The sequence below is a fragment of the Patagioenas fasciata genome, chromosome 30 (assembly GCF_037038585.1).
Source record: "Patagioenas fasciata isolate bPatFas1 chromosome 30, bPatFas1.hap1, whole genome shotgun sequence".
NCBI classification, from domain to species: domain Eukaryota; kingdom Metazoa; phylum Chordata; class Aves; order Columbiformes; family Columbidae; genus Patagioenas; species Patagioenas fasciata.
In genome coordinates this window covers 3,005,295-3,019,295 of record NC_092549.1, presented here as the reverse complement: position 1 = coordinate 3,019,295, position 14,001 = coordinate 3,005,295, and the positions used below count along the sequence as shown (strand labels likewise).

The following is a 14,001-nucleotide window of genomic DNA, read 5'->3' as shown; positions in this document are numbered from 1 at the left end:
GGGAACGCCCCGAGGGGCCTCGTACCTGCGCGGTGCCGGTGCCGATGCGGGCGATCACGACCTCCTGGCTCTTGGGCTGGTCGGTCACTTTGATCCCGTGTCGCACCTGGATGTGCTTCTCCAGGATGAGGCGGCTGCTGAAGGTGCGTTTGCCCTCTGTGCAATATCTGCAGGGCCAAGAAGGTGATGGAGCCATGGAAGCCGAACCCCGGCATCCCCACCCCATCCCAAACCTGCTCATCCACCTCCCTTTAGAAAGCACAAACCCCCCCCGGTGCCTCCTTTCCCTCCTATCCCCTACTAAATCTCCATCACCTGCAGCTTTATCCTCCCCGCACCAGCTTCCCAGAAGGAAACCGGTCGCCCCCTCCGCCCAGCGCCACCCCAAATCCGCGGCGTTACCGGCAGGGATAGACGCGCTTGATCCCTTCGTGGTTGACGCGCACGTGTCTGCGCAGGCTGGGCGCCGAGCAGAACGAGCGCTCGCACAGGTGGCACGGGAACTTCTTCACCGACTGCGAGACACAAAGGTGCGGGTGGGCGCCGCGCCGGGGGGCTCCCCAAACCCTCCACACCCCCCTGGTGTCCTTCTCCTCACCTTGCCGTGGTCTTTCTTCATGTGGGACACGTACTCGTCGCGCTCCGGGAACCACGAGTGGCAAACGCCGCACGTCCACCCGCTGCCCTTGGATTTGTTGCTCGTTTTGCGCTGGAAGCGGCTCCGCTTGGTCTTGCGCAGCTCGGGGGAGCTGGGGGGCTCGTCCTCCTCCGTGGACGACGACGATTCCTCCGAGATCTTGGACACGGGGGTTTCAACGGGCTCCTGTTTGGGTGTCAGCAGGACCGCCACCTTCTTCGCCAGGTCTTCCTTGGGCTTCTGGGGCTGGTGAGTGTTCTGGAAAGCAGAGAGGGTGGTGAGGGTGGCTGGAAGGCAAAGCCCACGCACCCCAAACTGCAACAAGAGGCTCATTGTGTTTTGGGACAAGGCAACCAGATCTCAGGGCCCTGCTGCATCAGCAGGTTGCCCACCCTTTAACCCAGCCTCCGGCGTGCGATAATTCTCCAATATTTGTCTAAAAAGAAAGCGGTGGGACGGCGAGAGCGTCACCTTGAGGTGCTCCAGCATGGTGCGCTTCTGCGCGAAGAGCAGCGGGCAGTCCGGGCACTTGAAGACGCTGACGCGCTGGTTGAGCAGGTGCTGGTCGAAGTGGGAGGAGAGCAGCGGCTTGTGGGTGAAGACGGTGTCGCACATGGCGCACTTGTAAATCATCCTGGGCGGGGGGAAAACACCGGTACCGAGGGTAAAGAGCAGCCCCGGGTACGGTGTGACCGCGCTCCGAGGTCCTCCCGCAGTATCCCGCTCCTTGTTCTTGGAATCATATTAATTAAAGTGAAATAAACGATGAGTAATGCAGTTTGCTACACGGTCGCTGAGATAGCGGTATCTAAAGATTGATTTGTGCAGTGCTGAGTAAGGAGGGAACAAAGATACTTTAGCGTGGTTTTCTGTAACGCTGTGAAAACGTCGCGCAGAAGGAGGAGAGGATGCCAAGAAACGTCGCTGAGGTTGGAAATGAGCTTTATAATCATCAAGTTCTACCATAACCCACCCCTAGCACTGCCCCACGTCCTGAGAACCTCATGTCCGTCTGTCCAGCCCTCCAGGGATGGTGACTCCAGCACTGCCCTGGGCAGCCTGTTCAATGCCCCACAGCCCTTTGGGGGAGAAATCGTCCCCAAGATCCCATCTCCAAACTCAATTTTTGATGTTGAGGGTGGGAAAACCAGGTTGATCGGGGAGGTGGTGGATGCCCCATCCCTGAGAACATCCAGGGTCAAGTTTGATGGGGCCCTGAGCAACCTGATCTGATTGGGGACATCCCTGATCAGTTGGAGATGTCCCTGATCTGTTGGAGATGTCCGTGATCTGTTGGGGACGTCCCTGATCTGGTTGGATGTCCCTGATCTGTTGGAGATGTCCCTGCCCATGACTGGATGGTCTTTGAAGGTCCCTCCCAACCCAAACCCTTCCATGATCACAGAATCACCATTTTGGTTGGACAAGACCCTCCAGATCATGGAGTCCAACTACAACCCACCCCTGTCCCTGCCCCACGTCCTGAGAACCTCATGTCCGTCTGTCCAACCCTCCAGGGATGGTGACTCCAGCACTGCCCTGGGCAGCCTGTTCCAACACCCAACAGAAGAAATGACCCCCAAATTTCCAACCTCAACCCCCCATCTCTGCCAGCAAGGTGTGGGGAGCACTCACTTGGACTGCTGGTTGCTGAAGCCGGGGTGCTGCGTGTAGACGTGCGCGTGGGCGCTGGGGGCCGACTTGAAGGCCATGGGGCAGATGGGGCACTTGTGGAACACCTCGCAGTGGGACGTCTGGATGTGTGACTTGATGGAGTTGACCCCACCGAAGACCACGGCACAGCTGGGACACCTGAGGAGGTTCCACAGGAAGGGGTCCAGGGGGTTTGAATGGCTCCAGAGAAGGAGACTCCACAACCTCCCTGGGCAGCCTGGGCCAGGCTCTGCCACCCTCACCCCCAACAAGTTGCTTCTCATCTTCCAGCGGAACCTCCTGTGTTCCAGTTTGCAGCCATTGCCCCTTGTCCTGTCACTGGTGTCACCCAGCAGAGCCTGGCTCCATCCTCCTGACACTGCCCCTTTCCATCTTGATCCCCAGCAATGAGTCCCCCCTCAGTCTCCTCTTGTCCAGCTCCAGAGCCCCAGCTCCCTCAGCCTTTCCTCACCCGGGAGATGCTCCACTCCCTCCAGCATCTTGGTGGCTGCGCTGGACTCTCTCCAGCAGTTCCCTGTCCTTCTGGAGCTGAGGGGCCACAACTGGACACAATATTCCAGGTGTGGTCTCCCCAGGGCAGAGCAGAGGGGCAGGAGAACCTCTCTGACCCACTGAGCACCCCCTTCTAACCCACCCCAGGTCCCATTGGCTTCCTGGCCACAAGAGCCCAGTGCTGGCTCATGCTCACCCTGAGTCCCCCACATCCCTTTCCCCTAATCGAGACCTTCACCCTCGGCACCACCAGGGAGAAGGAACAGGACCCCCAAACACCCTGTGGCAGTTTGGGACCGTCCCCCGCTGTCCCCGGTGTCCCCAGGGCCGTACCTGTAGCCCACCCTGCGGGAGAAGTGCAGACACGCTTCCTTCAGGTGCGTCTCGAAGTTGGCCAGGAGGAAATTCCCCCCGCACTCGGGGCAGACGTGGGGCGGGCGGTTCTTGTGCATTCGCTGGTGGGCGTTGAAGCTGCAGCGGTTGGACATGATCATGGGGCACGTCGTGCAAACCTGCGGGGAGAGAAGCGGCGAGCGGCTCAGCCCGGTGTGGAACGGCAAGAAGGGCTTTATTTCAGCCTTTTCCACGTCCCGCTGGCAACCTGTAACACCCAAAGAGGGGGGAAGAGAAGCACCAGGACTCTACCAGGTGTGTTTTAGGGGACAATCTGCTGGCAACGGCTCGCTGAGGGCGTTTCACACGCCTTTTCCAGGCTCGTCACCGCAGACAGGTCCCAAACATCACGGGTGTTGAGGGTTCACCGGGGACCAGCCGCCAAAACAGCGTCAAAACTCATTCCAAGCCGGGATGCGGACACAGGGGAAAAGCCGACAAGGAGCAGAAGAAACGGCTGAGCTGCCCCAAAAGCCGCGATTCCCAGAGCAAAGGTGAGGAAGGGAAGGAGGGGACGGAGCGAGGAATCCTCCCTGCGAGCAGGGATGAACACGGGATCGCAGGGCTCCCTCCTCCTCAATATCTGTGTTGGAGCGGCTCCGGAGTAAACAGAGTTACCAGGAAACAGCAAAGGAAACCGGGGGCTCCGGACAAGGGAAAGGTGTGGGGAGGACAGGGCTCCCCTGCGGACCCGCGTTCCCCTTCGGCTTGGAAAGCTCGCGGCGTTAATCCGGACGCTGCTGCCGACAGAGCAGGGGGGAGCGCCCGGGGTCTCCAGGTTGGCTCGCGAGGAGGGAGGAAATCAAAAAATAAAGCAAACACTCCCCCCTCGGGGTTTCTCCAGACTCCATTTGTGCTTTGAGGCGGCAGAAGGGGAAGCAGCACCCGCGGCTCTAACATGGCTCCAGCACCTTGGAGCCGCGATCCCTCCCCAGCCAACCACCACCAGCCCCTTACGGTCACAAACGGGCCCCCAGCTCCTGCGTTTCCTTCCCGTGCAGGTTTTATGTAGGCGGGCGCTGCCCAAATCACATTTGGAGCCCCGGCGAGGTTTTGCCGTAACCGGCCCCCACGTACCGTGCTGCTGGTCGTCCCCGTGCTCACGGCCTGCTGGAAATGCGTGGCCAGCCCGGCTTTGTCCTTGCACTGCTCCTTGCACTCCAGGCACCTGAAGCAGCTGTAGCTGCTCTGCTCCGAGCCGCTGCCCAGCGGCAGGATGGGCAGCTCCTGCGCCCCGTTGGCCGCCACCAAGGCATCCTGCGTCACGCCGGTCACCTTGCTGGCGGGGAAGGACGTCACCGAGACCAAGGGGGTGATGTCGGGCTGGCCGATCATCTGGTCCAGGGCGATGGGGCGCATGACGAGGTGGGAGCACTGCATGACCAGGCCCTTGTCCTTGTGCTCGCGGGCGTGCAGCAGCAGGCTGCACTTGTTGAAGAAGACGAGGCGCTTGGTGCAGTGGTTGCAGGTCACCTCGATGCGCATGCTGCGCCGGTCGTAGTGCCGTGCCAGGCTCTTCTCCAGGGCGAAGGAGTCGCCGCACTCCAGGCAGCGGTAGCCAAAAGGCGGCAGGGCCAGGCTGGCGTCGGCCGGCGGGTTCAGGTTGGGTTTGTAGGTGGGCAAGAGGTTCTTGCTGTTGAGGATCTTGTTGAAGGCTTCCACCAGGCTGGACTGGCTGCGGGAGATGACGGTGCCCGCCACGGTCGGGGAAGGTTTCTGCGGCTGCACCATCACCACCGTGGTGCCGTTGACCTTCTGGTTGGCGGTGGTGGTGATGGTGGCGGTCTGCGTCACCGTGCTGGCGTTGGTCCTGGTGTCGGCCTTGGGCAGGCTCTGCGGCACCAGGTTGATGATGTTCTTGGCCACGGCTTTGCCCGTCTTCGCCGGCAGCACCACGGATTTCTGCTGGGCCACGCTGGCGGCGATCAGCATGGCGCTGCTGGCGTTCTGGATGGTGGACACGGGCAGGACGGTCCCTTTGAGCTTGGTGCCGTTGCCGAGCTGGACGCTGACAATTTTTGGCCCCTCGATGGTTTTCAAGGGGCTGGAAAGCTCCGTTTTCTCCTTGGGCGCCTCCAGCGCCATCCCCTCATCCTTCTCGGCCGACACCTCGAGGGCCGCATCCTGAGAGCTCTGCTCAGCCGGGCCCTTGGCGGAGCCCGGCTCGGAATCTGACGACACCCTGGTCACCGTCCTGGTGATGCTGCCGCAAGACGTTTTGATGGTTTTGATCCGCACCTTCAGGGGCCGCGAGGAGTTGGAAGAAGGAGAATCGTTGTTGTTGTCTTCTTCCTCCTCCTCTTCCTCGGCGCTCGACATGCTCTGTGGGCTTCCCATCACCTTCTCCAGGACTTGGTGCTCTTCCTTGAGGCCGTCCAGCTGCTTTGGGGACTGGGGGAGCCTGGGGCTCTGCACAACGGGCGAGGAGGGTTTGTAGAAGGGCTCGCGGGGGCTGACGGGCGAGTGTTTCACCTCGGTGACGTTCCCGGTGCCGCCGTCAAGATTTGGGTCAGAACCGGGCCAGGCGGCCATGGGAGAATCATCGGCGGCGTAGCGAACGGTGACGGATTTCAGGTGGTCCAAGGGACTGTCCCCCAAGGCAGCGGCCAGGCCCTTGGGGCTGCCCTCCCTGCACGGCTCCTCTGAGTCCGACTCCTCTTTCTTAATGCAGGCGATGGTGGCGGGGGACGCGGCACCCCCGGCCTGGCCCGGCTCGAAGGCCGCAGGGAACGTGGGGGCCATGTTCTCGGCGCCCTCCCTCATGGGCTCCTTGCAGTCGAGCGCCGGGGTGGGCGATGGCGAGAGGGAGGGCACGGCGAGCGATTTCTCCTTGGCTTTGCACTCGCGGGCTCTGTCGATCAGGTTGGCGGCGTTGTCTTCGTTGGGGTCGGGGCTAAAATGGGAGAAAATATCCAAGGGTTTGGGGCCTTTTTCTTTCCCCCAACACTCCCCGTTGGAAGAGGCTTCCGCAGACCTGGCCGGGGGGGACCGGGGTATTTCGGTGGCTCCGAAGCCGTTTTGCAGCAAGCGGGACCCGAGGACGTGTCCATCCTTGCTGCGCCCGTCCAGGGCGTCCAGCTGCTCGGGACACACCGTGTTCTTCACGATGACGCTGACGGCGGTGATGTCGGCGTGTGGGAGGACGTGGTCGGGGGGTCCCGGCTCCACGGGGACCTGTTTGATGTGAGCGTCGGCGTCCTCATGGCCGGAATGAATGGCCTCGTTGGCGTCGATGTCGGGAATGTCGAAAGCTGCCAGGAGGTCGTCAAAATCTGGGGTCTTCATGTCACCCATGGTGGGGAATGCGGCGGAGTCTGCAAGAAACAGAGACGAGCGTTAGCACCGTGGGCACAGGGGTGAAGCCACCAGAGGCACAAAACAGAGCCGTGGATGCAAATCTGGTTCGCTAGAGCCCCACACAAAGCGCAAAACCCCCTGGGAACCGCTTTTCACCCCTTTTTCGCTCCGTTTGGTTGCGGGTGGTGGTGCTGATCCCCGGCCAGGACGGCGGACGGTTCGGACGGATCCGCATCGCCATCCACCGACAACAAGGATCAGCGGGTCGCAATCCATCACCCAACGTGACGCAGGCCCCGTCCGGCCTCCCCAAGGCCGCCCCAAGGCCGGGCTCACGGGGAAGGCGGCCGGACGGGATCCAGGAGGCTCAGATATCTAAGAGACCTTGAGCAGGCTGGGGAGGGAAGGGAGGAGAAACGGGGGAGGCCGAGGGGAGATGTGGCAACAGGTTCCAAAGCTGCGGCACAGACAAAGGGAACAACGTCCCGCCCGGCGCCGCGGGCTGGGGATGGAATCCCAGGATTAAGCTGCAGCCGGGGACGCGGCTTAGACAGCAGGAAAGGGTCTGGTTTAGGAGGACACGCGGCTGTCCCCGCGCTGGATGGGATGGGGACGACAAATATTGCGGGGGGAGCTGCGGGGAGGGATTCCCACCTGGTTCGGTTAAACCATCCCAAAGCCCAGGCAGAGGTTTAACCCGCTTGGTTCAGTTAAACCCCCTCAAAGCCCAGGCAGAGGTTTAACCCGCCTGGTTTGGTTAAACCCCCGCAGAGCCCAGGCAGAGGTTTAACCCATGTGGTTCAATTAAACCCCGCCAAAGCCCAGGCAGAGGTTTAACACATGTGGTTCAGTTAAACTCCCCCAAAGCCCAGGCAGAGGTTTAACCCATGTGGTTCAGTTAAACCCCCCCAAAGCCCAGGCAGAGGTTTAAACTGTGTGGTTCGGTTAAACTGCCCCAAAGCCCAGGCAGAGGTTTAACCCGCTTGGTTCAGTTAAACCCGCCCCCCAAAGCCCAGGCAGAGGTTTAACTCATGTGGTCCAGTTAAACCCCCCCAAAGCCCAGGCAGAGGTTTAACCCATGTGGTTCAGTTAAACCCCCCCCAAAGCCCAGGCAGAGGTTTAACCCATGTGGTCCAGTTAAACCCCCCCAAAGCCCAGGCAGAGGTTTAACTCATGTGGTCCAGTTAAACCCCCCCAAAGCCCAGGCAGAGGTTTAACCCATGTGGTTCAGTTAAACCCCCCCCAAAGCCCACGTTTCTGGCCTTTTTTTGGCCTTTAAACATTGACCTTGGCCGAGCGCATCTCCTGGTATCATCCCCGCTTTACAAGCAGGATACGTTTTGGATCCTCCACCTCTGGTTTAGAAGCTTTACAGTAGGAATTATGGTATTTACGTACCGGTCTCAGCTCCACAAAGCTTGGGTTGGATTTGTTTTGCTGTTCTTAGAAATCCCAAGTCTAACGTGCCCTATTCAGCCCCTTCTGAAGCACAATTTGGAGTCGCTTGGCAAGGGGACGGGATGGGAAGAGCCAGGGTATTTCGGTAGCTCAAAACACACCTATTTCCTCAGGCAAAGCGCTGTTTTTCTAGGGTGAAACGAAGCCGGTGCTGGGTATTTTTAACCTCAGTGGTTAAGAGCTCTGAATCGTCTTCCCGCAGAAACCGAGCTCGAGAAGCATCGGCTTTGTGTGGAAACGGCCCCGATGGGAGCAACTGCGTCCCGGCTCTAAGTTAAGAGCCCGGCGGACTCCATGTGTGAAAATCCCTGCTCTGGGATCCTGCCTGAAACCAGAGAGATCCTTCCACCCCGAAGATCCCCCTTTTCCACCCCAAAGATCCCTTCTGACCCCATAGATCCCCTTTTTCCACCCTCAAGATCTCCTTCTTCCACCCCAAAGATCCCTTCTGACCCCATAGATCCCCCTTTTCCACCCCAAAGATCCCTTCTGACCCCATAGGTCCCCCTTTTCCACCCCAAAGATTCCTTCTGACCCCATAGATCCCCTTTTTCCACCCTCAAGATCCCCCTTTTCCACCCCAAAGATCCCTTCTGACCCCATAGATCCCCTTCTTCCACCCTCAAGATCCCCCTTTTCCACCCCAAAGATCCCTTCTGACCCCATAGATCCCCTTCTTTCACCCTCAAGATCCCCCTTTTCCACCCCAAAGATCCCTTCTGACCCCATAGATCCCCTTCTTCCACCCTCAAGATCCCCCTTTTCCACCCCAAAGATCCCTTCTGACCCCATAGATCCCCTTCTTCCACCCTCAAGATCCCCCTTTTCCACCCCAAAGATTTCTTCTGACCCCATAGATCCCCTTTTTCCACCCTCAAGATCCCCCTTTTCCACCCCAAAGATTCCTTCTGACCCCATAGATCCCCTTCTTTCACCCTCAAGATCCCCCTTTTCCACCCCAAAGATCCCTTCTGACCTCATAGGTCCCCCTTTTCCACCCCAAAGATCCCTTCTGACCCCACAGATCCCCTTTTTCCACCCTCAAGATCCCCCTTTTCCACCCCATAGGTCCTCTCTGACCCCATAGGTCCCCCTTTTCCACCCCAAAGATCCCCTTCTTCTTCTGCCCCAAATCTCCTTCTTCCGCCCTAAAGATCCTCTTTCCACGCCAAAGATCTCCTCCTTCCACCCTCAAGATCCCCCTTTTCCACCCCAAAGATCCCTTCTGACCCCAAAGATCCCCTTTTTCCACCCCAAAGATCCCCCTTCCACCCTCAAGATCTCCTTTTCCCATGCCAAATATCCCCTTCCCACCCTAAAGATCCCCTTCTTCCACCCTCAAGATCCCCTTCTTTCACCTCGAAGATCCCCTTTTTCCACCCCAAAGATCCCCTTTTCCCACCCCAAAGATCCTCTTCTTGCACTCTAAAGATCCCCTTCTCACTCCAAAGATCTCCTTTTTCCACCCCAAAGATCCTCTTCTTCCAACTTCAAGATCTCCTTCTCACACCCCAAAGATCCCCTTCTTGCACTCTAAAGATCCCTTTCTGACCCCAAAGATCCCCTTCTTTCACCCTAAAGATTCTCTTCTTGTACTCTAAAGATCCCCTTCTCACCCTAAAGATTCCCTTCTGACTCCAAAGATCCCTTTTCCCACCCCAAAGATCCCTTTTCCCACCCCAAAGATCCCCTTCTTCCAACCCCAAAGATCCCCTTCTTCCAACCTCAAGTTCCCCTTTTCTCACCCCAAAGATCCCCTTCTGACCCCAAAGATCCCCCTTTTCCACCCCAAAGATCCCCTTCTCACCCTAAAGATCCCCTTCTTCCACCCTCAAGATCCCCTTTTTTCACCTCAAAGATCCCCTTCTTCCACCCCAAAGATCCCTTTTCCCACCCCAAAGATCCTCTTCTTGCACTCTAAAGATCCCCTTCTCACCCCAAAGATCCTCTTTTTCCAACCTCAAGATCCCCTTTTTCCACCCCAAAGATCCCCTTCTCACCCTAAAGATCCCCTTCTGACCCCAAAGATCCCCTTTTTCCACCCCAAAGATCCCCTTCTGACCCCAAAGATCCCCTTCTTCCACCCCAAAGATCCCTTTTCCCACCCCAAAGATCCCCCTTCCACCCCAAAAATCCTCTTCTTGCACTCTAAAGATCCCCTTCTCACCCCAAAGATCCTCTTCTTCCAACCTCAAGATCCCCTTTTTCCACCCCAAAGATCCCCTTCTCACCCTAAAGATCCCCTTCTGACCCCAAAGATCCCCTTTTTCCACCCCAAAGATCCCCTTCTGACCCCAAAGATCCCCTTTTTCCACCCCAAAGATCCCCTTTCCCACCCCAAAGATCCCCCTTTCCCACCCCAAAGATCCGCTCTGACCCCAAAGATCCCCTTTTTCCACCCCAAAGATCCCCCTTTTCCACCCCAAAGATCCCCTTTCTGACCCCATAGATCCCCTTTTTCCACCCCAAAGATCCCCCTTTCCCACCCCAAAGATCCGCTCTGACCCCAAAGATCCCCCTTTCCCACCCCAAGCACCCGGTGCCCGTGATCCGGAGCCATTCGGTGCCTCCTAATGTCAGCAACACCATCCATCGCTTCCCTCCAACCCACCCCAACCTTACAGGGGGGGTTTCAAACCCAAATCATCAAGGCTGCGCTAAAACCAGCTGCTCTCCCAGCAAAGCCCGGACTTAGGCTGAGATCCGCAAAGCCCATCAGCAGCATCACAAACACAAACCGCAGCACCCACCTTTCGCTTTGGGGCAGAAAGAGCCAGTTCTGCGTTAATCACAGAACCACCTGCCCTACGCAGGTGCAATCAGCACCTAATTAAACCTGGGATGTGCTGGGTTTTAGCTGGGATAGGACGCAGTTTTAAGGCTGCCAGGCTCAGGTTTCTGCCTTTCCGAAGAGCAAATTCCACCTGCAGCCACCCAGGTGTTTCAACCCCAAATCCAACCGAGCTCAGGTGTTTGCACCAGATTAACCCCTAGGGACTGTCGCAGGTGAAGCTCAGACTAACTAACACCAAGCTGGGATTAACAAGGCGGAAAACCTGGGCTGGGCTAACGCAGAGCGCCAATCAGTCTGGTTGAGGGGATCACAGCAACCCCATGAGTTAACGAGGCTCGCAGCTAAACTAAGGAGACAAGCCAAGCCTCCCTGGAAAGCAAAGCTTATCTGCTCGTGTTGTTTGAGCCGAGGATGCTGCAGCCCCTTTCCCTGCTTCAAACACCCCTCGTGCCATCGGCTCATCCAACCGCTCACCCGTCACCGCTCCGCATCCTCCTCCCGACGCCGATTCCCCGTCTCCCACGCTGGGTTGTGTTTAAACGCACCCCGAGGACGCCCCTAAAGCGCTCCCGGGGTTTTCGGGACCCGCTTTGCCGCGGAAGCCGCGCGTCGCGAGCAAAACTCCGCTCCGGAGCGACACGGGGGTTTGCAGACTCACCCTCGGCGCCGAGAGCACCCACCGGGTTCCCCACCGCGCGGATGCGGCGCCGGGACCGGGGGGCACCGGGCGAGCGGGAGCCGCTGCGGTTGGCACAAAAGAGGCCGAACGCCGCGACTGTTTCAAGGGCTTGCTATTTTTATAAAGCTGCTTTTCCTGTTCCCTTCCTGACCCTCGGTGGCGAGTTCGTGCCGAAACAACGAGGAAAATCACCCGCGGAAAGGCGACTCCGGGATGAAGTTAAGCCGGGTTTAAGCCCCCGGCCCTGCTCACCGCGTCCGAGGCCAGCGGGAACGGCTGCGCCGCCGGCACCACGTGACGGCCGGGATTAGCTTCCGAGGCACGGAGGAAACGCCGGACAAAGCCTGGCCCTGCGCCGCTGCTCCCGGCCTCTCCGCGGCCACGCAGGACAACAAATCCACCGCCGCAGGTACCTGCAAAACACAAAGCAACAACAGGTTGAGGCGGGAGGGAATCGCTGCCTCTCGTGCGCTGTTTTAAAACCGAGCCCTTGCTAAAAAGCCGTGGCTTTTGTGCGGAGGTGTCAGCGGTGAGAAGGGGTTTTAATGAGCCAAACGAGCGGTGGGTGTTATACAATATACAGAGGAGCCCGAGGGGGGAGGACGGGGGTAAATTCCCCGAGCGACAAACTCGTAGCACCTGGCGCAGCTTTTCTCCGTTTCCCTGCTTCCAAATCCTCCGCGGCAACTGGTGCGCAAGGGAAGAAAAGCGGTTGATGCAGAGGGAATGATCGGCAGCATCTGCCCCCCGGCGCGGGGAAAACCGCGGCACGGCAGCCGTGCGACTCCACCAAGCGCACGTCCCGTGGATTGTGCGAGACACACGCAGCTTTGCTTTGTTTTGGGGTGAGAAACGCGGTTTCGATGAGTTTGGTTTAGATGGGTTGGGTTGGGTCTCGCTCTGCTCCATAAAGGAAAACCCCCGAGAGCGGCCAGAGCTCCTTCCCACAATGAGATGCTGAAACCAAGCTGATATTCGGCAGGTGATGCAGAACAGCGTTGTTTTACCATCCGACCAGAGGGAAAATCAACCAGATTTCAGAGGGGAAAGGATTTAAAGCGTTATCATTAATTTGACACCGAGCTCAGGCGGAAACACGCAGCAGGATTTTGGGAAACACAGGCTGGCGACCCCCATACGCTGAATCTACACGAGGACGGGGTTTTTCAATCCATCTCCAAACAGCGTTTCCCTCTTAGGCGAGAAACGAGTTGGGAACGTCCTAACGAGCACCACGTCCTAATGAGCACCGCGTCCTGGGATCCACAGCAGCACCAGATTCTCCAGCATCATCGGCCGCCCCTCGCTACCATCCAGAACTAATTAGACCTAATTAGTTTTGCTAACACAACAAGCAGAAGGGATTCTGTCAGCTCGCGAAGAGAGAACACAGAAGAGCGATGGAGGTTCACGTTAAGAGCACTTGTGTTTATTTAACTCCGCGCCCGTGGATTTGAAATTAAAATCTATGGATATGGTGCTAAATCTCCCCCGGCCGCTTTTCTCCTCCTCATGGGAAACATCCCCTGTTGGTTTTGGGGATGGAGGAAGGAGCGTTTACACCTCACGCAATCCGGAGCCTGCTCGGATCCCACTTGTTCCGTGCTCCAGTTTCCAAATCACAGTGTGTGATGTTTCTCTGCCTCCTGATCCCCTCAGAATTTGCTCACCCGGAACAATTCACAAACGTCGTCGCCGTCCCCTCGCACCAGGGACCCCGGTTTGGCGCTGAGCTGATGGGAAGGAGCCCCTGGATGGAGCTGAGAGGGGGGAAAAGGATAAAAATGGTTAAAAAAGGGGGAGGAAGGGACAGCGAGCGGTCTCGGGTTTCACAAGGAGCAGAGGGTGTGCGGGGAAGGACAGAAACACCGGTTCTTGTTTAACCAGCACCCACCGCATCCTGCGCGACTCCAGGAGGTTCTTTTGGGGAGAGAAATAACTCCCAAAACCCAGCACCGAACTCCTCAGCCCCCCCAGCACTGCGGGAGGGCAGCTCTGGGTGCAAGCGGTGATGCTCTGGGATATTTGTCTCCTTACGGTTGGTTCCTCCACATTCTGTGAGCTCGGGGAATCTCTCCGCTGCTCGTTCCCTCTCTGGTCGCACCTCCCTGAGGCCCCGGCTTCGCTTGGATGGTTTTGGGGGGTCTGCAGTGGCAGGTCCCCCCTTTTTCTTGCTGGGATCTCAGCTGCTGAATCCTGCATGGGTCTGGTTCATCCCAAATGGGTCTGGACCATCCCACAGGGGTCTGGTCCATGCTGCACATCTCTGGTCCATTCCACAGGGGTCTGGTCCATCCTGCACATCTCTGGTCCATCCTGCACATCTCTGGTCCATCCCACATGGGTCTGGTCCATCCTGCACATCTCTGGTCCATTCCACAGGGGTCTGGTCCATCCTGCACATCTCTGGTCCATCCTGCACATCTCTGGTCCATCCCACATGGGTCTGGTCCATCCCGCACATCTCTGGTCCATCCCGCTGTCAGTCACCGATGGATAGGGAGAGAACAGTCACTTTAAGGCACTTCAAGAGTTTAATTATTCATTTTCCCGAATTAAATCCACTGCCTCTCCAGA

General features: G+C 58.1%; 1 protein-coding gene and 1 long non-coding RNA gene across 5 annotated transcripts in view; one reads left to right on the top strand and one right to left on the bottom strand.

Annotated features, from left to right (window-relative positions):
* Window positions 1-11,809, bottom strand: part of ZNF687 (zinc finger protein 687) — a 13,661-nt gene extending 1,852 nt beyond the window's left edge. Inside the window, exons 1-8 of one of the 4 annotated variants that reach the window (XM_065857511.2) lie at window positions 11,677-11,809; window positions 4,274-6,510; window positions 3,137-3,315; window positions 2,273-2,449; window positions 1,109-1,271; window positions 599-895; window positions 403-515; window positions 26-167 (exon numbers count right to left, since the gene is read on the bottom strand). In XM_065857511.2, the coding sequence (XP_065713583.1) occupies window positions 26-167; window positions 403-515; window positions 599-895; window positions 1,109-1,271; window positions 2,273-2,449; window positions 3,137-3,315; window positions 4,274-6,490 (3,288 nt within the window). In that variant the 5' untranslated portion in view covers window positions 6,491-6,510; window positions 11,677-11,809. The other 3 variants (XM_071800414.1, XM_071800415.1, XM_065857512.2) reach the window with 3 other exon arrangements.
* Window positions 11,748-14,001, top strand: LOC139825902 (uncharacterized). The gene is made up of 2 exons (XR_011736060.1): window positions 11,748-11,833; window positions 12,407-14,001. It is a non-coding gene; the product is annotated as an uncharacterized lncRNA (long non-coding RNA).